This window comes from Suncus etruscus, chromosome 2, assembly GCF_024139225.1.
Source record: "Suncus etruscus isolate mSunEtr1 chromosome 2, mSunEtr1.pri.cur, whole genome shotgun sequence".
NCBI classification, from domain to species: Eukaryota; Metazoa; Chordata; class Mammalia; order Eulipotyphla; family Soricidae; genus Suncus; species Suncus etruscus.
In genome coordinates, this window is record NC_064849.1 from 164,552,793 (window position 1) to 164,574,931 (window position 22,139).

The 22,139-nt window shown below is 36.5% G+C and overlaps 1 protein-coding gene across 1 annotated transcript in view; it reads right to left on the reverse strand.

Annotated features, from left to right (window-relative positions):
* FBXL17 (F-box and leucine rich repeat protein 17) overlaps positions 1-22,139 on the reverse strand; it is a 573,691-nt gene that overhangs the window by 178,736 nt on the left and 372,816 nt on the right. Inside the window, exon 8 of the mRNA XM_049769100.1 lies at positions 5,688-5,764. Within this exon, the coding sequence (XP_049625057.1) occupies positions 5,688-5,764 (77 nt within the window). The remainder of the gene's footprint in view (positions 1-5,687; positions 5,765-22,139) is intronic.

The following is a 22,139-nucleotide window of genomic DNA, read 5'->3' on the forward strand; positions in this document are numbered from 1 at the left end:
TATTGCCTCCAGATGCACCAATAACGCCCCATGGCATTGATTCTTGTTTGCATAGACACATTAAAATGGGAAAACACCATACATACAGATAAGTTCTTATCTAATAAATCTCAGTACAATGTACCTTACACCCTGAACATTGATATAATGACCTGGCACAGGCCTCAGAAGAATGGGCATCCTCCATTCACGCCGGAACCAGGCAAGCTAACTACGAAACATCCAAGGTCTTTTACAGCAACAGCTGGAAGCAGTCCTCTACCAGGAAAGACACTACCAAGGGTCTGACATCGACCTCTTAAAAAGAGACTTCCATTTACACTGAGAAGACTTGACAGCAACAATGACCTGCTCTACAGGACATGGTTCTCTCTAGTCCCCCTTAAGTGTGAGGTGAAACGAGAGGATGCTCTGCACCATCCTGACTGCAATATGGGATATGCAGACTCCAGGATCTTTAATACAGAAGCATGATTCCAACAACAGAGACTATGTGAGGAATGGAGGTGTATTGCCACTACAGACGATGACTTGAATTGGACAAACTAATTTGCCTGGAGCCTAGAGTCAGTCCTGTGCCAGGAAACTTCAGGGGTAAGGTCTCCTTGTATTTAGACCATAATTTGTCTTTCCATGTCCCTTATGCTTTGGTGGGCTTATGCAAACAAATGCCACTTTAATACCATTTTTTACTATGTTCCCTTGACTCCAATTCTTAAGAAAAACAAGCCACTAAAACTTTCGATGTTAACTTAAACTAGTTAGCATGTGCATGGAACTAGAGAAATGTACTTTGCCCTCAATGTTTAAGGAGTTACATAAGTCTAATGTCTTTAGATTATATTGTGTGCTGCTAAGAAATAGTATGTACTACAACTGGGGATTGGAGGGACAAAGTAATTGTATTGTACAGGGGTTCAGTTTTGTTTCTATTAATGTTCTTTGGCTGAAAGTTCAAAGCTGGGATATCATTGATGTGACTACCGAGAATTCTGTTTATGGGTGATTGGGCTTCCACTGTAACTTTACCCTGTCCTCTTTCTTTGCATTTTTGTCATAATTAAAAAAAAAAAGATACTGTCCTCAGAGCAAAAGAAAAATTTATATGGTAAATCTTGTGATGAAGGTTAAAGGTATTTCATCATTGAAAGATGATGAACATTGAAGTAGCCATGTAAAGGGTACAATGTGTGTGTGTGAGGGGGAAGCCCAAAGTGAGAGGGTCTGAGGGAGTCTCAGGGCTGACTGATCTTGTGGAGTAGCAACATTGATGCCAATATTTGAGTATTTACAGATTCTCTTTCATGAAAAGATTATTTAACCATTTAAGAAGGGCAACAAAAAATATCCTCTAAAGCACATTTCTCATACTACAAAGGGGTCACAGATGAAAAGTCCATAAACTGGGGAGACTGTGGCACAAAGGGTCAACTGGCAGGATGGGAACATGAAGGGCTCACTGTCAGAAAAGAGCTGAGAAACCCTGCCCTAGAGTATATTTCTAGGCCTCTTAGGAGTGGTCCTATAAAAACAAATGTGGTCACAACTCCAAAGAAATCTTTCTCTATTGCTCATAGACACAGGGCAGATTGGCAACTTCCCATAGAAATGAAAGCAGGAAAATGCTAATGATTCTCCCAATCACAAAAACCTCACTTGGAGGAGGGGACAGGTTTATTCTTTTTTTTTAAGGAAAGACAATTCTATTAGAAGCACCAATTATGGGATATCCACAAGGCTACCTGGCAAGAGACACATATTTTATATTGGCTTCCAATATCTTTGATTTGCTTAACCTACAACAAAACAAGTAAGTTATAGAATGTACTCAGGGTCATAAAGAAAAGAAGGGCCTAAGCAAGAAATTTCATCTAATTCTCTGACTCCAACTTTTATATAACCTGTAACATTATCTGTTAAAAACCTGTAACATATATCTGTTAGTGATAGAAAAGTGAAATCTAGGGGCCGGAGAGATAGCATGGAGGTAAGGCGTTTGCCTTTCATGCAGGAGGTCATCGGTTCAAATCCCGGCATCCCATATGGTCCCCCGTGCCAGCCAGGAGCAATTTCTGAGCCTGGAGCCAGGAATAACCCCTGAGCACTGCTGGGTGTGACCCAAAAACCACAAAAAAAAAAAAAAAAAGAAAAGTGAAATCTAAAATACTAGATTTCCCTTCAGGGAGTAACTTCCCAAGACTGTATTTTCCATTTAGTTATGTCTGAATTATTGATTTGTTTGTAATTGCTACCCTTTACCATAAAGAGCTATGATCAATTTGGGAAATGAGGAGCCTATTAGAATGATGGCTTTTCTCTTTATGACAACTGTAACATATATCAGCTAAGATGAACATAATTTTAAAACAAGCTGGCCAGGTGTTGCTAAATAGGTGAATACATTCAACACCTGCAACAATCTTGACAAAAATTAAAAATAATCTAGGTGCTAAGCAAGCTGCCCTTTCTGAACCAATGCAGCCTGCAAAGCTTCAAAATGTTCACCATATTGTAATAAAGGGATAGATGGATACACTACCACAGAATCAAGAGGGGAGCAGGAGACATAACAGGCTTGATTATGAGTAAAGAAAGTAACAGCAAATGAAATCATCAGATGGTCTTCTCAACGATAAAACCCCACCAGTATTTGATATAACATGAAATTCACAATAAACAGCCTCCACAGTTGAAAAGGTCTCCTAAATAGGACCATATATATGTATTTAAAGAAGAAATAAAACATGCTTTTTATTTTTTAAAAAAAGATAATTAACACAGGCAAGGAAATAAACAGCCTCGCTGAGCAGAGCAGTTACTTCTGAAAAACATGAATTTTCTCTGGTTACAACAAATAATCCTTGTTCTCTGTCTTTTTTTTGACAAAAACTCTTCATGGCACAGTACCAGGATAAAGGGCTGAGCTGAGTTTCCATAACTTGTTTTATTGATTGTATAATCAAATAGCAGTGAAAGTGAAAGTGAATCTCACTTGTCTCTCTCATTCCATTACACCCCCAATATCTTGAAGAAGAGAATTAACAGGTGCAGAGAGACCTTTGCCATGAAGCTTTTGAATGTCAGATGATTTGGAAGATGAAAATGAGAAGTGGACATTCAGTTTGAGAGCTCAAATAAGAAAGGAATCATTTCTTCTTAAAAGGTGTGGGAGGAATTAGCAAATGACATAATTGTTCCTCTCAAGTGAACAAGCTTAGTTATTGTTCACTGTGACTGATAGAACCAGCATGTAGGCAGGTCTTAAAACACTACTTTCTGGGCCCATCAACCAGAAGCTCTCATTTAATTAATGCTGAGTAAGGTAAAGGCATCAATAGGTTAATGTATTGAGAATCTCTGACTAAAATAATTCAGAGACAACTGAATGTAAACCATATTGGTAAGGTTTTAATATGGTTTTCTGCTTTACCAAGAAGAAAAACATCAGAAAATCTCAAAATGTGGAATTAATAATTAGAGCAGACAAAAATAGTACAGACAAAAATAAACAATAACAATAAACAATAACATCACCAAGAACCTCTTGAAAGAACAAGAAAAGGAAAGATTTAAGAAAATACTTTGTGTATCTCTGTTTCCCTTTCTAGGAAAGCAACAATTATCACCAGCAGATCATGTGCTGACTCTAGATATATGGTGGCATAAAGTCAGACATTAATTTCCCATTTCCAAATGAGGAAACTGAGACTCAGATGAGCAAAACCTTCCATAACGCCAAAGAATTGAAAACTTGATCCTAAATTTGCTCCAAGTTCAAAGCCTTTCTTTTCACTGTTATTTTCTGGAACATTTCTTTAAACTGGCTACTTAATGGATGGATGCTGGAACACAATGTTAATTCAGAGACATTTTTTTAGAAAGACCTTGAAGATTTTATACTAAGCAATTTAATTCATAGATAATGGCTTTAGCAATCTTTTGTTGGCAGCAAAGAGGAAAATAGGAGAATATAAGAAAAGGTTAAAGAAGCAGAGAGGGAAATTACAGGTGAAAAATCTTGAATGCCAATGAATGTATGAATTGTACTCATTAAAGTTATATGTATTGTGTAAATGTTTGGTATTGGGCAGAGAAATCATACTGAAATCAAGACATTAAGAAGATACTTGAGGGCCCAGAGAGATAGCACAGCGGCATTTGCCTTGCAAGCAGCAGATCCAGAACCAAAGGTGGTTGGTTCGAATTCTGGTGTCCCATATGGTCCCCCGTGCCTGCCAGGAGCTATTTCTGAGCAGACAGCCAGGAGTACCCCTGAGCACCGCCGAGTGTGGCCCAAAAACCAAAAACCAAAAACCAAAAAAAAAAAAAAAAGAAGATACTTGAAGTTTCAATTTTACTGTATCTAAGTGGCAATCTAATATACAAACCAGAAAACAAATTACAAAAAAAGGAAAATGTAAGAAAACATTCCTCTTGAATGATATAATTAGGGGAAAAACCAAACCTCACAACAAGGGACTGGAACGGTGGAGTAAGTGGTAAGGCATCTACTTTGCCCACGCTAACCCAGGACGGACCGAAGTTTGACTCCCTAGCATCCCATATGATCCCCCAAGCCAGGAATGATTTCTGAGCGTCATCAGGTGTGGCTCAAAAAACCAAAAACAACCAAAAAAAGAACAAACAAACAAACCCCACAACCAGAAACTCTTTGGATAAATACAAATATGGTATATTTCCCACACTGAAATGAAGTTTAAAATTTGAAGCCATTTTTAAGCTAAATTTTTTCATGTTAAATTTTAGAGTTTTTCCAAAATATGCATTCAAAATAAATGATATTCAGTTACTCTTAAAAACTCCTGAAATCCCAACCAGAGCAGTTTGGTCAGCTAGATTGTATTATTCACAAATATCAACGCTAGAAAAAAAAAAAGCTCAAACAGAAAAATAAAAATTACCTGAATGGTTAATTTCATTAATTAGAAAACACAGTCTCAATTAAAAATAAGAATCAGAAAGGAGGGCTGGATCGACAGCAAAGCAGGTAGAGCCTTTGTCTTATACATAGCTGACTTGGGTTCGATTCATATGGCACCTTGAGCCTGCCAAAGCTGCAGAGCCCAGGAGTAACTAACGAGTGCCGCTGAGTGTGGCCCAAAAAACAAAACAACAACAACAACAACAAAAATCAGAAAGGAGAACAATGAAAAGTTTCAAATAATTGATTTAAACTACATTTACATTAAATATACAAAGTAACAAATAAAAAATATAAACAAAATATGAACAGTTTTTTGTGTTTACTGCAAAGGGATTAATTACTTCATACTTTTTATAAACAAATTGCTTTTCTTCTCTTCGAAACGATATTGAAAATTCAGAGATTTTAAAACCATGCATACAAACACAAATGATATCTGGCATACACATGTATATCTTTGACATATATAGTCAAAATTAGATGCTTTAAAAATTCAGTGCATTGAGAAGTTTGGAATTTGAAGTAATAGTAATGCATTTGATAGAACATATTGCACATGACAATAAATTGATACACATGTTCATTTTACTTTGGTTCATGAATTATTTTTTTTGAATGATCGAGAGCTCAAATAAATACTCTCCATGAGATGGTAGATCTTGACTCTTATCAAAAGCTTTCAAAGATTTTTTTTTTAAGATTTTGATTCTTGACAAGGACCCGGACAATGATCATTACATACCATAATCTGTGATCTTACAGGACACCAAATACAGCTCTTTCAGGTTTTGCCCTTCCTTTGCGATGACCTCCACGCACCTGCAACACACACAGGAAGTGGCGAGTTACACTAATGCATTTCAAGTGAAATTAGCAGGAGTTTGGCTGAGAGCAGAACGGGAGAGGTCAGCGTTTGATGAATGCCAACGCCCTCTTCTTTCAACAAGCCTCTTTCAAGGTGTTTCTAGAAAAGAGATTACATTCCTTGCTTTTAACTCAAGTGCTCTAATAACTAAATGACGTTAATTAAGTACATTTGGGACTGGTGCATATTTTAAAGCTAAAAGGATGAACACTGATACTTCTATAAGGATAATGGCACAGATTGTAATAAAACACTTGTAAATATATTCATAGAATGAAGATATATTACATATAGTAAACTAATATGAAATCAACTATAATTAAACTGTGGAATACACATGTAACATTGTCCATTTCAATTACTAATAATCACAACTGATAGCATGCTAACACTGAAACATGCTTGTGTTTTTGCTTATAGGGATCTGATCTGGGGCTACAGTCAGTGATCCTAAGGGAGTACTCTGGGCTCTGTGCTCGGACATCATTTCTATTTGAGTTCAGGGGACCATTAGAGTTTCAAGAGCCAACCAAGGCTGGTTTCATGGAAGACAAGTGCCTTAATCCTAGTGCTGTCTGTCTTTTGAAATACAAATGGATTTCTTTGTTTTCATTTGAATTTGAGGCCACACCCGACTATCTCAAGGCTTACTTCCAGCTCAAGGATGACTCCTGGTGAGGCACAGGGGACCTGGCAGCACCATGCAAGGTAAATGCCTTACTCCAACCTCTTACACATGTTTTGATCAACTATTTCAAGAAATAACAAGGCTTTAAATATGAAAGAAAATTATATTTATGTGTGAATAGTTTGTTTTTGATTACTTTAGAGGGGTCACACCCAGTAGTGCTTAGGGCATTCTACTGGCTTTGAGTAAAGGGATCACTCCTAATGGGCTAAATGAAATATATGTGGTATCAGGGATAAAATTAAGGCTGGCTACATGCAAGGCCATTTCCCTCTCTGCTATACTATCAGTCTGGTTCCTAATTTTAATATTCTAAATAAAATCTTGTATAGCTATAGGACTTTCAATAGACATAGTAGGATTTAAAGTCTTCACCCTATTCAAATAGACTGAGCAGAACTTATAGTACAAAGCTGAATGAACTTTAAAAATAATGATTAACAACACCATTCTATTACATGACTTAGTACCCTGTAATATCAGAAAAACCTGTCCAGACTTAACTGGCAAAGGCATATGTGTTCTTCAGTGCAGTCTCTGTTTTAATCTTTATAAATATCAGATAAGTAAAAGGGTAAAAGCAAAAAAAGAAAATCATTAACCTTTTCTAGGAAGAAAGGATCAAGTAATTTGATACTTGTGTGTATAATCCATCAAGAAATTACCGAGTATCCATCTCTGCCTGTCATATATTTTATTTGCTGTCTGGTTTACTTGTACGCATCTTCATAAAATGTCAGGGAATTTTAGACAATTTTATTTCACATAATTCATATTGAAGGTTAAATTAGATAGAGAAAACATTTCTCCTTTAAAATATTTGTGTGGAATACTGTTTTAATTGATTAACATTTCAAAGATCATCAGAATAAGCATATACACGTTCAGCTTAGACTAGCTTTAAAAATTTATGACACAAGAGAATAAAAGATGAAAAACAGGGTAAAGTGCTTGGCTTACCATGGCTGACTCTGGTTTAAGCTCACCCAGAAACTAATTCGTAAGCATTGTAGTTTGGCCCCCAAACAGAAATCAATCTAAAAATTATTATATAGAAACAAGTTTTTCCATGGCTTAAGCAAAAACTTGAAATAATAATACAATGCAATTATAAACCATAACTATTAAGAAAAAATTTTTAAATTTAAAAATAATTTTAAATGTGATTTAAAATCTCCTTTTAATGTAACATTTTAACATACTCATAAAAAGGAAGGGCTGTAGTCAGAACCAAAGTACAGAGGGTAGGTACATTGCTTGCCTTGCATGAGGCTGACATAAATTCAATCCCTGGCCTCTATATGGTTCTAACAGACCTCGAGGAGTAAGCCCTGAATATAGCTGGGTATGGACCAAAAACCCAAACCAAACAAAGTGAAACAAAAAAAGAAAGGTTAGACCAGAAATAAACACTGTAAGCAATAACCATAATTGGTTTTAACTTTAAAAATACTCTAATTTTCACCTGCTAAAGATAAAAATCAAAGGGCCTAGAAATTATAAAGTTTTTATTTTTTAAAGGAAGTCTAACTAGTTTATCTGATCCTGGGGCTGGAGAGATAACACAGCAGTTAAGGTTCTTTTTTTGGTTATTTGTTTTGTTTATGGTTACATCTGGTGATGCTCAGGAATTACTCCTGGTGCTGTTAAAGATGCCATTTGAGACACCAGCAAATGAGCTCAGGCTGTCTGCATACAAGGCAAGCATCTTCTCTGCTGTACTATCATTCTGGCCTTGGCAGTTAAAGTTCTTGTCTTCCAGCACATTACCAGGTTTGAATCCTCTTCATGCATATGTGCTCCGCCAAGATCACTCCTGAGCACAGATCCAGAAGTTGCCTATGAGCAATGCCAAGTTTGGAAAAAACAAAAACAAAACCCCAGTCCAACAACAACTAATAATAATAATAATAATAATAATAATAATAATAATAATAATAATAATAAAACCCTTACCATCTCCTTCCACTAACTATAAAAAACTTTGCAGATACATTAATTTTTATTTGCTGCCTGTAGATACATTTTGTATATCTTTAATGTTTCTATGTGTATGTATCATAGCTAACATGGAGTCAAGTGACAGACACAAATTCGCTTAGTGCCTTTTTTTTGGTTTTTGGGCCAAACTCGGTGATGCTCAGGGGTTACTCTGGCTATGTGCTCAGAAGTCGCTTCTGGCTTGGGGGACCATAAGGGATGCCGGGGGATCGAACCTTGGTCTGTCCTAGGCTAGCGCTGGCACCTTACCTCTAGCGCCACCATGCCGGCCCCGCTTAGTGCTTTCTTTTTTTTCTTTTTTTTTTTGATTTTTGGCTCACACCCCGCGGTGCTCAGGGGTTACTCCTGGCTGTCTGCTCAGAAATAGCTTCTGGCAGGCACGGGAGACCATATGGGACACCGGGATTTGACTCAACTACCTTTGTCCTGGATCAGCTGCTTGCAAGGCAAATGCCACTGTGCTATCTCTCTGGGCCCCGCTTAGTGCTTTCTTAATAATCAAATATAAAACCATACATTTGGAGCTATTAGATGGAGCTTGACAACAAAATACAGTAAATCATATAAACATGAATTTTAAATAATTTATTACAAATTGTTATGGTCATAAAAATTAATGGAAACAAGAACTGATATTCACTGAAAATAAGATAATCGGGGCCAGAGAGATAGCACAGATGTAAGGCATTTGCCTTGCATGCAGTAGGACGGTGGTTCGAATCCTGGCATCCCATATGGTCCTCCGAGCCTGCCAGGAGCGATTTCTGAGCATAGAGAAGGAGTAACCCCTGAGAGCTGCCGAGTGTGACCCCAACCCCCCCAAAAAAACAAAGAAAATAAGATAATCATTGGATGCACACTAGCAGAAAGATATAAAAGATCATGGGCATTAGGTTTCTTACTTAATCACAGAGGTAAAGTTACTGTGAATATAAAATATATTCACATATGTCAGCGGTATGACATATAATTATTAATTTTTTTCAAGAGAAAAAGCACTTTTTACCTTCTGCTTATTTTGGGGGTCACACCTGCTGTAGTCTCAAGTATCACTCCTTGAGAGTGATTGACCCTGGTTGGGTGAATGCAAGGCAAGTGTCTTACCCACTGATCTGTCTTTCCAGTCACAATTGTACATTTCATATTTAAAAGAAAATTACAAGAGAAAAGCACATTGCTCTCACAAGGCATCATCTAGGACTGCGATGGCAAACCTATGGCACGCGTGTCAGCAGTGGCACGCGAAGGTCTTGCAGCTGGTACGTGGGACGGTCCGCAATTAATAAATTTATAAAAATTTAAAGAGTTTTTAGATACTAAAATCTTGTTATTAAGGTTTAATTGATGTGCTGGCACTTTGAGGAAAATTCTTTGGTTTGTGCGGCAGTTTTGGCAATCGGGCTCAAAAAGATTAGCCATCACTGACCCAGGATATTGTCATTTAAGTTCAGCTGCATAAGGGTTTCCAAATACTTTTCATAACCCTATAATCATACCCACTGTCCTAGAAGTTACACACAATAAAGAATTATTATTCAAATAGAACACGAGAAAAATACTCCATTCTTTGAAAGATTTGCAGCAAAATTTAATTTTTAATTTATTATCATATTATTCATAGGGAGACAGAGGAAACACCGTGAAGTTCTGTAAATGCAAACTGAAATTCTTAGTAAAACATCAAAGCAGATGCTTGAGTCATTCAAATCAATAGCAAAACTAGTTATTGCTTTGAAGAGGGCCTTTAAGAGAATGCACCCAGAATTACTTCTTAGTAAAGTAGTATCAGTCAAGGCAAATAAGAAGGAGGAGCTAGCCAATGTTCAACACTGCCTAAGGTACTAGTGTAAGCCCCACCATCAAGCATAAAGTAGAAGAGAGCCTAGGATCAGACTTCCCCAGAAGTTGCTAAAGATTGTTGATTGTGAATACATCTAGAGCACTCTCTGGACTTCTTAATAGAAATAGCCCTGCAGATCAGGAGGAGTTTGGACCTAAGGTTCTTAAAAACAAGGTGGACTGTGTATAGCCCAAGGGAAACAGATCCTGGTCATAGAAGGCGGGAAACTGCTGCAGGTGGACAGTTTGAAGGAACGGAAAGATTCTGCCTCCCAGATAATTGCCACATTTATATTCTTTTTGTTATGCTCCTAGTAAGTCCTTGCATAATTAATTTCCTCAGCCATTTTATTCAGGCACACATAGGTGCAGTTAAGATGCTTGTGCTAAGGTCCCAGTATGTGCCCATATGCAAGGATGGGGATAAGGAACCTCAAGAAGAGTCAAGGATTTGACTCAGGTCCTTAAGAAGAGGAGCGAATGTGGGGCTCTGGGTTCTGAACAAGGAGAGACGCCATTTTGTAAAGAACCACACGTTAGGGTTCTCTTTCTTAAGATACGTGTCCATTAACACTGCTCCAAGCTAAGTGGACAGACCAGGTAGTCTATCTGGAAAGGACATGAGAAAGTGGTAGGAAGGTACCCTACAAAACAGACAATTGTTTTAAAGATCATCAGTAGATAAAACCTTCCTCATCCCCTCCCTATAAAACTAGCTTGTGACCTTGGCAGGTCATCTCCCAGAGAAGGAAGGTCATTTTGGGGCATTTGGCTGATGGAATAGTTTTGTTTTTCTTTAAATAAAAAAAGAACAAATAGTTATTACTTTGAGAGATAAAAATGGAAGTGGTTTGTTTTTTCCTGTTGGCACAGTGAGAGATGAAGCTTCAGTGGGATTCAGGGCTAGTCTCTGAATCTGTGGGAATGAGGTACCTGACTCAAGATAGATAGGGGTAGATTATCATACCTGCCCCTCTCCCAAATGGTTAAAAGTTCATTCTAGAATATAGTTCCAAGACATATCCTGGGGTAACACAAGTCCTTAGACAGATTTCTACTTGGTAATTCTAATCTGTGTTAAAAGAGTCAACCTGTTAAGAGTTTAATCTTTATTAAAGGAGTCAGGCTTGCAGTGTACAAATACAAGAGACTTTTCTAGTGCATCAAATATATGCTTTTAAATCTAAGCAACTAAGTCTTATTTTTTTTTTTTTAGCAAGCACTAGTATACGTTTATATTTTAATTTATTTGCTTTATTTAAGCACGTGGCTACAAATTATTCATTTTTGGCTTTCAGTCATGGAATGTCCACCATCTTCACCACTGCACCCTCCCATCACTGATATCCCCTGTTTCCCTCCCACCCTGCCTTAACCCTGCCTTACTTAGTATAAGTTTTTAAAGAGATATTCTAGGAACAGTACTGATTAAATGAAATGAGACAACCAGTGACCCATTTTAAACTTTTACTTTCCTATTCCCTCTCTGATTTACAAACATTGTATAAGATGGTTTTGTTTTGGAGTCATATCAGGTGATGCTCAGGATTTACTTGTGGCTCTCTGTCTCAGGAATTACTATTGCTGGTGCTCAGGGGATGATACACAGCATGGAGATAGAATGTAAGACAAGCACCCAACCTGCTATATACTAGTTCTCCAGCTTCAGGATAATACTTGTTAATCTCAATTCAGTGATAAACAAATTTGCTGGAGAAAGTGACATTGTTGTGAGCTATATAAATAGTCTCAGAGTCAACAATTCAAATGTTTTCTATCTTATTTCTTATAATACAGAAGCAACAGACTATGAGTCATGTTAAAGATTTCCATTTCGTGCAGAACTAGGTAAGGGATTGTAAAAAAGATAATTGAAAAGAAAAAAAAAACTTTTGTAATACAGGAAAATAGCAGAAGGGAAAAATACAGAGAATATGGCTAAAAGAGTCTATGAATATCAAACAAAAACATACTAAATTATTTTCCCAAGATCTGGAAAATAAGGGGAGATGTCTTACTTCAGAAGGGGGAATAACTACTCTTGAGCCACAGAACTGTCTGTCATCTACCTTCTTTGAAGTTCCATACCATTATTCCCCATTAAACAAGGAAGGGCCTATATGAAAAATTTCCCCAATCAATATCCTAGGTTCATTGAAACATTTTCATTTATTCTGAATTTTCTCCCCTCATGATATTTTCTTGCTTTTATGTTTTTGGCAGGATATTGAAGAGAAATTTTAAAAATTGCAACAATTTAAAATTTTTTGAGTACTGACTGTTGAAAAAATATATCAAAACTTCTTAGAATATTGAAAAAGGGGCCTGGAGGGGCCGGGCGGTGGCGCTAGAGGTAAGGTGCCTGCCTTGCCTGCGCTAGCCTAGGACGGACCTCGGTTCGATCCCCCGGCATCCCATATGGTCCCCCAAGCCAGGAGTGACTTCTGAGCGCATAGCCAGGAGTAACCCCTGAGCGTCACCAGGTGTGGCCCAAAAACCAAAAAAAAAAAAAAAAAAAAAAAAAAAAAAAAAAGGGGCCTGGAGAGATAGCACAGCGGCGTTTGCCTTGCAAGCAGCTGATCCAGGACCTAAGGTGGTTGGTTTGAATCCCAGTGTCCCGTATGGTCCCCTGTGCCTGCCAGGAGCTATTTCTGAGCAGACAGCCAGGAGTAACCCCTGAGCACCGTCGGTTGTGGCCCCAACACCCCCCCCCCAAAAAAAATGTTGAAAAGGGCCAGAAAACCTGCTCCGAAGGACCTAGGTTCCAGAATTATTTTTAATAATATCATAATGTCATGCTCATTTGCTTTTGATAGTATTCCAAAATATACCTCAAAAATTTGATGAAACTTAAAAGCAACTTAAAAAGGTTACTTTTGTGAGCTATAATGCATATTGTTTCGTTTTTAAAGAGAAGGCAGAATTACTGCTTAAGATTCAGTGGAGAGAAAATCTGTTTCCTTAGCAATAAATTCCTAATCACCTGATTTATGGGAAGGGGAAAGGTTAATGAATTAAGCTGTGTAAGCTTCAAAACTATCAAAGGAATTCAAAAGAGCCTTGAATTATGGAAAACAATGGCTCATTCTATATACATACCACATTTTAATGTTTTTTTTGTCTCCTACTCAAGAGCTGGAACATGGCATTAGTGACAATTGTAAAGAACTAATGAGGAAATATGACTACATTGCTTGCAAGAGGAGTGTCCTAGGAGACCTTGTTACTGTTTGTGATGTGCTTCAAACCCCAAAGAAGCTAATTGGAGCTGCCAGCCACTGGTTTGCAAATCTCACTTTAAAGGACAGGCTCAATCACCTTAGAGGTGTGAAAAGAAATGTCCCCATTAGAGATGCATTAGTATGTGGCTTGGTGAATTTCTAAATAAACTTTGGGAAGTTCTTTCATAAGTCACTTTTATATTTGAATAATAGATCTATCTTCAAGGAGAGATAAAATGGAACAGGCAAAAACCAACCCATAAAATTTAAAGTAAAAACTACGCAGAGTGCTATAAAGAAATTGACAAATAAGTGCAATAGGAAACGAGGTATGTTTAAGGTTGAATAAACATGTAGACCAAATTTGAAGCATCTTAAAATGCAAACATGACTAAAGTGGATCTACTCGAAAGGTTTTAGAAAGGACACTTCAATATCCTATTTCTTGTACTTAAAAAGGAGAACAAAACCATCTCAGATTTGAACTTGAATAAAGGTATGGGATTGGGGTGGGGAGGGAGAAAGAGAAGAGAGAAGAGAGGAGACAAAGGTGTGTGTGTGTGTGTGTGTGTGAGAGAGAGAGAGAGAGAGAGAGAGAGAGAGAGAGAGAGAGAGAGAGAGAGAGAGAGACTTATAATGATCTAGGATCTAGACAGAAGAGACTTGGTCTAATTCTACACTGCAAAAGCTTATCCAGACTCATATACAGGTCATTTAAATAACAGCAAAGTCATCAAAATTTGGCATTTTACAGAAAGAATAATGATAACTGATTGATTTTTTTCCAAAGCCTCAAATCAAGATTCATGAAAGAATAATCCAGTCACAGCATAGTAAATGAATAGGCATGATTTCCAAGTATATATATGCATGGTGTAAACTATTCTTCACTATAAAAACATTTCAGATAAAACAGGATGAATAAACACAGAAACTATTAATATAATATATAGTTTCCTTTATATTTAAAACAAATTCATTCATAGATTTTTTTCTACTAACATGGCGCCTTAATGTTACAGAAATAGCATGCATACAAAATTAGTTTATTTTTCCCTTAAACTAGTGCACATATGACAAAGAAAATACTATATCATAGGCTGGAGTGATCTTATAACAGGTAAGGCAACTTGTTTTGCAAATAGACAAGGTTTGATCTCTGCACCACAAATGGTTCCCTGGTCCCCAATTGGAGTGATTTCTGAGAGCAGGGCCAGAATGAAGCCCTAAGTACAGCAGCTAGGTGTGGTCTAAATTGTAAAAATAAAAATAGAAAAGACTATTTTAGGAAAGAACAGATGGCATCAAAGTGCTATGCTTTGTTTTTATGAAATACAGTCTTATGAATGTTCTACCCCAGCCCATTAGCAACATAATGCCAAAAATATACATAAGTAGATTTTCAATGCAAACCTCTATAGTTATTCTCAAAGAAGTGATAGTTGCTCTAGAAGATGTAATTTTTTTAAATTGTTATTGTGGTCAAAGTGAATTACAATTCTTTCACAGTAATATTTGAGGCACACAGTGACAACGAATGAGGGGCATTCCCGCCACCAGTGTTGTTTTCCTTCCACCCCTGTTTCCAGCATGCATCCCACATCTCCCTCCTTTAAGATTTGCCATATAATTAAAATTCTAAAGTGTTTGCTTAAAGCACATTCTTAATATACCACTGGGCAAGTGCATGTGAAATGTCACCAGCTCTATCAGTTATTAGTCATTATCTTGAGACACTCATTAATTTTTTACTTACAAAAGTTATTCTCTCAAAAGTAGGTAAATTTAGGATTAACTGAGGTATTTCCTACTTCAATAGTGGAGAAATGAAGCCAGTTTAATCAAGGATAGTGAAACCCTACAAAGGAGAAAGTAAACTTCCATGTGAGACAGACCACACACAACAAGTGATCTGGAAACAAATGCTATTAAAAGTTAATACATAGGGGCCGGAGAGATAGCATGGAGGTAAGGCGTTTGCCTTTCATGCAGGAGGTCATCGGTTCGAATCCCGGCGTCCCATATGGTCCCCCGTGCCTGCCAGGAACAATTTCTGAGCCTGGAGCCAGGAATAATCCCTGAGCACTGCCGGGTGTGACCCAAAAACCACAAAAAAAAAAAAAAAAAAAAAAGTTAATACATAAAAACAAAACAAAACCATCTTGACCAGCAGATGCTAGACTTTTGAGGAAAACAGAGCCTCTCCAACAAACATAAGCCTTACTAGGAGTTAGCACTAAGAAGGGAGCTCTACAACTTAATATTTTCTAGTACATTAAGATATAACCATATCTTATAAAAACACCATTATCATATCAAAATATTTTGCTCCTTCATTAGTAAAATATATTAATGTGATTTGTTTACTAGGATAATTAAAATTTTTTTCAGCAGAACAGGTTTTCTTTTTTTTGGGGGGGGCACACCCAGTGATGCTCAGGGGTTATTACTGGCTATGTGCTCAGATCACTCCTGGCTTTGGGAACCATAGGGGACGCAGGGGAATCGAACCTTGGTCCATCCTAGGCTAGCGCAGGCAAGGCAGATGTCTTATGGCTTGCATCACCACTCCGGCCCCAAAACAGTTTTTTTTTTTAACGTTTCTTTTCTTTAAACTACTAAGAAATAAAAACATTAAAAGTTTGAAGTTTTACCCTTCAAGATGGGTTGAGAAGGGAGAGCAAACTAACCGAACTGTGATAAATATACTTTCACTTTTTAGCTATCATTAGCCAATATTTATTTTTAATTTTAGCTACTGTCTCATCATCCTTTATCCTAACTATACCGAATCACAATACTGCAGCTTGATCTACTTTTTACTGAACAATCCTCAGAGGAAAAAAATAAAAGAAAAAAAACTAAGATTTTGTTTTCAACAATATAGGTAAACACTAAGTTTACCTTTGAATTCAAATTGCTGGAAATAATTAGGAGAGTCTGGAGCTATAGTATCTATGTATTCGAAGTGTTAAAATATATGAGAAAATAACATTAATGTGCAATGATGGATATAATACTTTAAACTGAGAGATCAACTACCACTTATTTTGGCTGTTACTATAAATATTAGTACACAAGGGCTGAAAAAATAGCATCACTATCTGAATAACTGCTATGATCTCTATTGCAAATTTATATTCCAGAGGGGCCGGAGAGATAGCATGGAGGTAAGGCGTTTGCCTTGCATGCAGAAGGTCAGTGGTTCGAATCCCAGCATTTCATATGGTCCTCTGAGCCTGCCAGGAGTGATTTCTGAGCATAGAGCCAGGAGTAACTTCTGAGCACTGCCAGGTGTGACCCAAAAACAAAAACAAAAATACAAACAAAAAAGCAAGTAAATATTATATTCCAGAACTGAAAGAGACAAAAGTCCTTAAATTTATCACTTGATTCATTCTACAATGGAACACTACATAGACCCTACTTTTGACATTAAGGAATAACCTCCTCCTCCTTTTTATCCTTTATCCTCCTCCTCCTAATTTTTCTTCTTCTCCTCCTCCTCATTCTTCTCCTCCTTCTCCTCCTCTTCCTCTTCCTCTTCCTCCTCCTCCTCCTCTTCCTCCTCCTCCTCCTCCTCCTCCTCCTACTACTACTACTACTATTACTACAAAAAATGTGATAGTTAAACCTAGAACTATTTCAAAGAGACTTGTTAGTTTTCCAAACAACCAAACTAAATTTTATGTGATCTATTAGACATAAAATTCATGATAAACTCTTGCCCTTACCTTTTACTATCAGTCCTATAACTGATAAAGTCTTAAGTTAACCGACACTGCATACATAAGCTCATGTTTAAGGTGGTTAAATTATTTTAGAGGAATATAAAAGCATCCAGAAGATGAGCTTTCAGCCATCATACAGAAAGGAGTTAAGTACTTCCTTATACCAGAAGATTTAGCAATTCAGCTTTGTAGTGATTAATTGCCTCTTTAACCTCTGTACTTTGGGAGTTGGTCTGTGCCTCAATCCTAGTTTTGTGATAGAGCCAGAGACTGATGTTTGACAAAGACCTCCCATGACCCATATAGTCAAGGAGTTAACTCAGACAAGATGCTGACAAAAGGTTTCCTTTTCACTTGGGAAAGCACAGGATCTCTGCTTTTGGATAAGCCAATTTCTCCAAAGGCTATAAAACACAGTAGGTAAAGACACTTAAAAACTCCAACAAATGGTTTCACTTTAGCTATGCTTTGTTCTAAATATCAGATGTACTTAAAGTTTTGGTTGAGAAAGTGGTTGTAAATGGCATACATTTTTATTTTACAAAGACGTATTTAAAATATGGCGAAGAGAATACCTAATTTGATATCTTTGAAAGAATTTATAATTAGAGAGCTGAAATTAGACACAAAGAAAAAAAAGCAGGTCAACTGTTTCGACTCCAAATGTTTCCCATGTGCTTCACACCCATACTCAGGAAGTTTGTAGCTAGTGCTTCATTTTATTTTTTAAGTTTACAAACTTTCTCATCTAATCAAGCAAATAGACTTTTTGGAGGTGATTTTAAATAGTAGTTACAAAAAAATTAGCAATATTCTACTTGGGAGAAACAATGGTGAAAGCTTCCTGTAAGTGTCTGAAAGGAGAAGGAATAAGGGTAGTTCTAGACCAGAGTGAAGCAGGTGGGGCTCTTGCCTTGCTTGCAGTTGACCTCAGTTCAATCATCTCTGGTATCCCAAAAGGTCCCCCAAGCCCACCAGCAATGATCCTTAAGTGCAGAGCCAGGAGTAACCCCATACCGAAGGTTTACTTCTGGCTCCGGGCGTGGTCCAAAACAAGCAAACAACAATCAAAACTAGATTAAAGAGTGAAAAAATTCTAGGCAGTGGGAACCACATAGCCTCCTAATTCATGAAGGAAAAAAAGAAAGATTATTGAAGAATTCAAGGAAACCATATAATTTGACTTTACTGATATTGTAGATTGAATTCCGAATCTTTTTAAACTTCATGGTCATCACTGCTCAACTCAAAGACAAGACAAAAGCAAAAAAAATATCACACTTCCAAAGCTTTATTGCCATAGCATTACTTTTCTTTTCTTCCATATTACATTATATAGAATATATTATATTTCATATTAAAAGTGAAATTATCTTTGCTTTCACCTTTATAGGCAAGAGAGGCAGCTGGTCATGTTTGGTTGTTTGGGTCCATTATGTGTGCACAGAGACATAACCTTTTTACTTTAATAAAGAGAAGTGACAGTTATATTTCTTATTCAAAAGAGATACAAAGTCCACATAATTTTTGCTCCAAATTACAATAATGGATATAACCCAATCATTCTCTTCTAAGTAGTGACCAGTTTGCATATTCTTAATCCCTAGAGAAGAATGAAAACTGATTCTAGTTCATTTTTATTACCCAAAGGACAGAGAAACATTTTCTTCTTAAACAATATTCAAGTAAAAACAATGGAATGAAACCTAGAAAGTCCAGAGGAAAACTACTGAACCTTACTTATCTTTCAGGCTATCAGCTCATTTGAATTCCTTTCATTAAAAGTTCATTTCTGAGGGCTAAAAGGTATAGTATCGGTCTAAGGTGGTTTAAACTTAATGAGGTTAAGGTACTTGCATGTGGCAGACTCCAATATGATCCCCAACACAAAACCAGGATTAACTCTTGATCATCACTACGTGTACCCCAAATTCCTACCCCCAAGCACATCTTTGAATTTCTGGGCCCAGAGAGATATCTAGGAGCATGCTAAAGCACATACTTTATATGCATGATTTCAATCCCTCGAGCACAGCCCAAAGTGACCCGTGCATCTTACCACCACCCCCAGAAAAGAGGGGGACATAGTCTCAGCACTAACTGGTGTGTGGCTCAGAAAAAAAACGAAAACAGCCCATTTCTTTATAAAACATACATTCAGAAAATTCTTCTTAAATCTATTATACATATCTGATTGTCAATAACATATAAACATATCAACACATTGATGTATATGTGTACATCTGTTTATGTACATAATAAATAGAATTAATGCATTTCCCCTTAATAATCTGTCATTAAGTCATGAGTATATAGCTGTTAGGAACTATATAGTGAGGCAATTTTAAAAGTCTAACCTTTGAAATGCTCTAACTTAAATCGCAGTTGCTTTGTTTGGACTAGTCATAAATCTAGTCTCTATGAAAGGGATTTGCATCTTTTTATAGTTGAAAAAGTGGTGTAAAGTGAATAATCTCTATAGAAGACTGACAGAAACCCTGGGAACAGGTTTATGCTCCCTGAAATCAATTTCCTCTTTGGAAAAAACACAAAAGCAAGCCAGTGAGTAAACATGGAAAAGAAGCACATTTCACTATTTCTGACAGTGAGCACCTTGTAGGCAACCTTGTGTCTCAGAGTCAGCAAGAAAAAAGCAAGAAAAAAACTCTTTTTGAGTTCCTGTACTCAGCTTTCTGTCATCTAAAGGGGAAATGAAAATGAACAATATATCTCTGGCATGATTTTGAATGTACTATTAATATAGGTACTGATCTGTCTACATACCCAACACCCGTGGAAAAAAATATACCACCGACATCAACATTATTGCTCTACATAGAAAATAATCAATTTTTTCAAGTACTCTTTTAAATGACAAACCTGCTTCTGTTATTGAGAGTTGAGGAGAAATGAAATAATCAGTAGAATAAAGAGGGGAAAGTGAATAATAGCATTTTAAAGTAATATCTGGACCTGGAGCAGTAATATAGCAGGCAGGGCTTTTGCCTTGCATGTAGCGAATCCAAGTTTGATCCCCAGAACCCCATAAAATCCCCTGAGCACCACCAGGAATAAGCCAAGCATCATTGGGTGTGGTCCAATAACAACAGCAACAACAATAACAACAACAAAGGTCTATCTGGAAAATGTGTTTGAAGTCAACTGGTCAACCTTTGCTTCATTAGGTCCTGAGTATACTGTAAAATTTCTCTCAGAGTAACCAAATTTACTTTATTAATTTTTTGTCTGTTTGTTTGAGTAGGTGCCATGTCCAGCAGTATTCGGGGCTTAATCCTGACTTTGTGCTCAGGATCACTTCTATTGGTATTTAGGGGACCATAAAAGGTGCTAGGGATCAAAGCAATATCAGGTAAGTAGAACAAAAGTGCTCTACCTGCAATGAATAGTCTTTAAAAGAAAATAAAGTCAGGCTACAATCCCTTGTTGTGAACTTTTATTGAAATATAAGTATGTCATGTACACATACGCATTTCTGCCATCTAGTAAATTTGGGGGCTATGGGGAAAATAATAGCAATTCAGAGCATGAATACTTTGAAAAGGATGATGAAAAATATAAAATGTAATCATATAGCAGTATATGCTATTCAGTGAATGACATATACTCAGCGGACCAATAATTGAATTACTGTATCATTGGTATGACTTCAGGTTCTGAAAAAAATATCGTAAAGGAAAGGAAGATATATAATACTTTGAATACGTAGTATATAAGCATATAACATTATTTAAATATCTATGCTATATTTCTATAATTCATAACTTCTAATTACTAATTATTAATAATTACTACTTAATAAATTAATTTTAGCTCCTTATTTACATCCAACCTCAATTCAGCATAAAGTTCATTACACAAAACTATAAAAAGAACATCTGAGAGATTCAACGAAGAGAGAAAATATCATGGTACTGAGACAGTAAAATCAGGTATATCCTTATTATGAAAGAATTCAAGTAACTCAGTTCTCATAAGTTTCTGTAAGAGAATTAGGTCACTGAATAAACTTTCAAGGAGACAATATATAAAGGGATATATGATTATTTATAAGATTCATAAAATCAATGAGTTTAAAAATCATAATGACCAAAAGAAGCCACAGGAAAGACCAAATATGCTTGAAGGGTTTCTAGGAAGAAGCTGACATTTCAATAGGGAGTAAAATATTCTGTATCTCCCTTCCTTATATTTCTTAATACCACTGAAGCCTTAATTCATGAGAAACTAGCTTCTCAGAAGTTATTTTTTAAAAAGCTATTAAGTATATTGTACATGATTATTATTATAACAACTTAACTATGCCAAAATTCATAATTTTTCATGTTTCATGTAGAAAATCTATGATCTAGAAGATAAATGTTTCAGAGGCTAAGACTATAGACATGTGTGTGTTGTACTCATGTGGAAGATAAAGTCCTAAAGTTGGAATGCAATTCAAGTTCTCCAGATCTTTTCTGTGAAATGGAAATTACAATCTTACTTCCAAGAATTTGTAAAGGGCACATTTCATAATGTTTGCAAAGGTATATTTAGTTACTTGACAAACATTTACAAACCTCACTTTCCCCCTAACTATATGGATACAAAGATGGACAAGTTAGATTTTTCCCAGGAGGAATTTCCATTCTTGTCCACTTTAATAACCCCCACCCTAAAGGGTTATTTAGAATAAAATAGAATTTTCTAACATATATTTCTCAAAACAAAACAAAACAAAACCTAGCACTCAGGGCTTTAATGTTGATAGATGCAAAAAACAAGAATGTTAAATATGGTTATGTGAAATCAAAAATTTTACGCAGTTTTTAAAGGGACAGGCCTGGTAGGT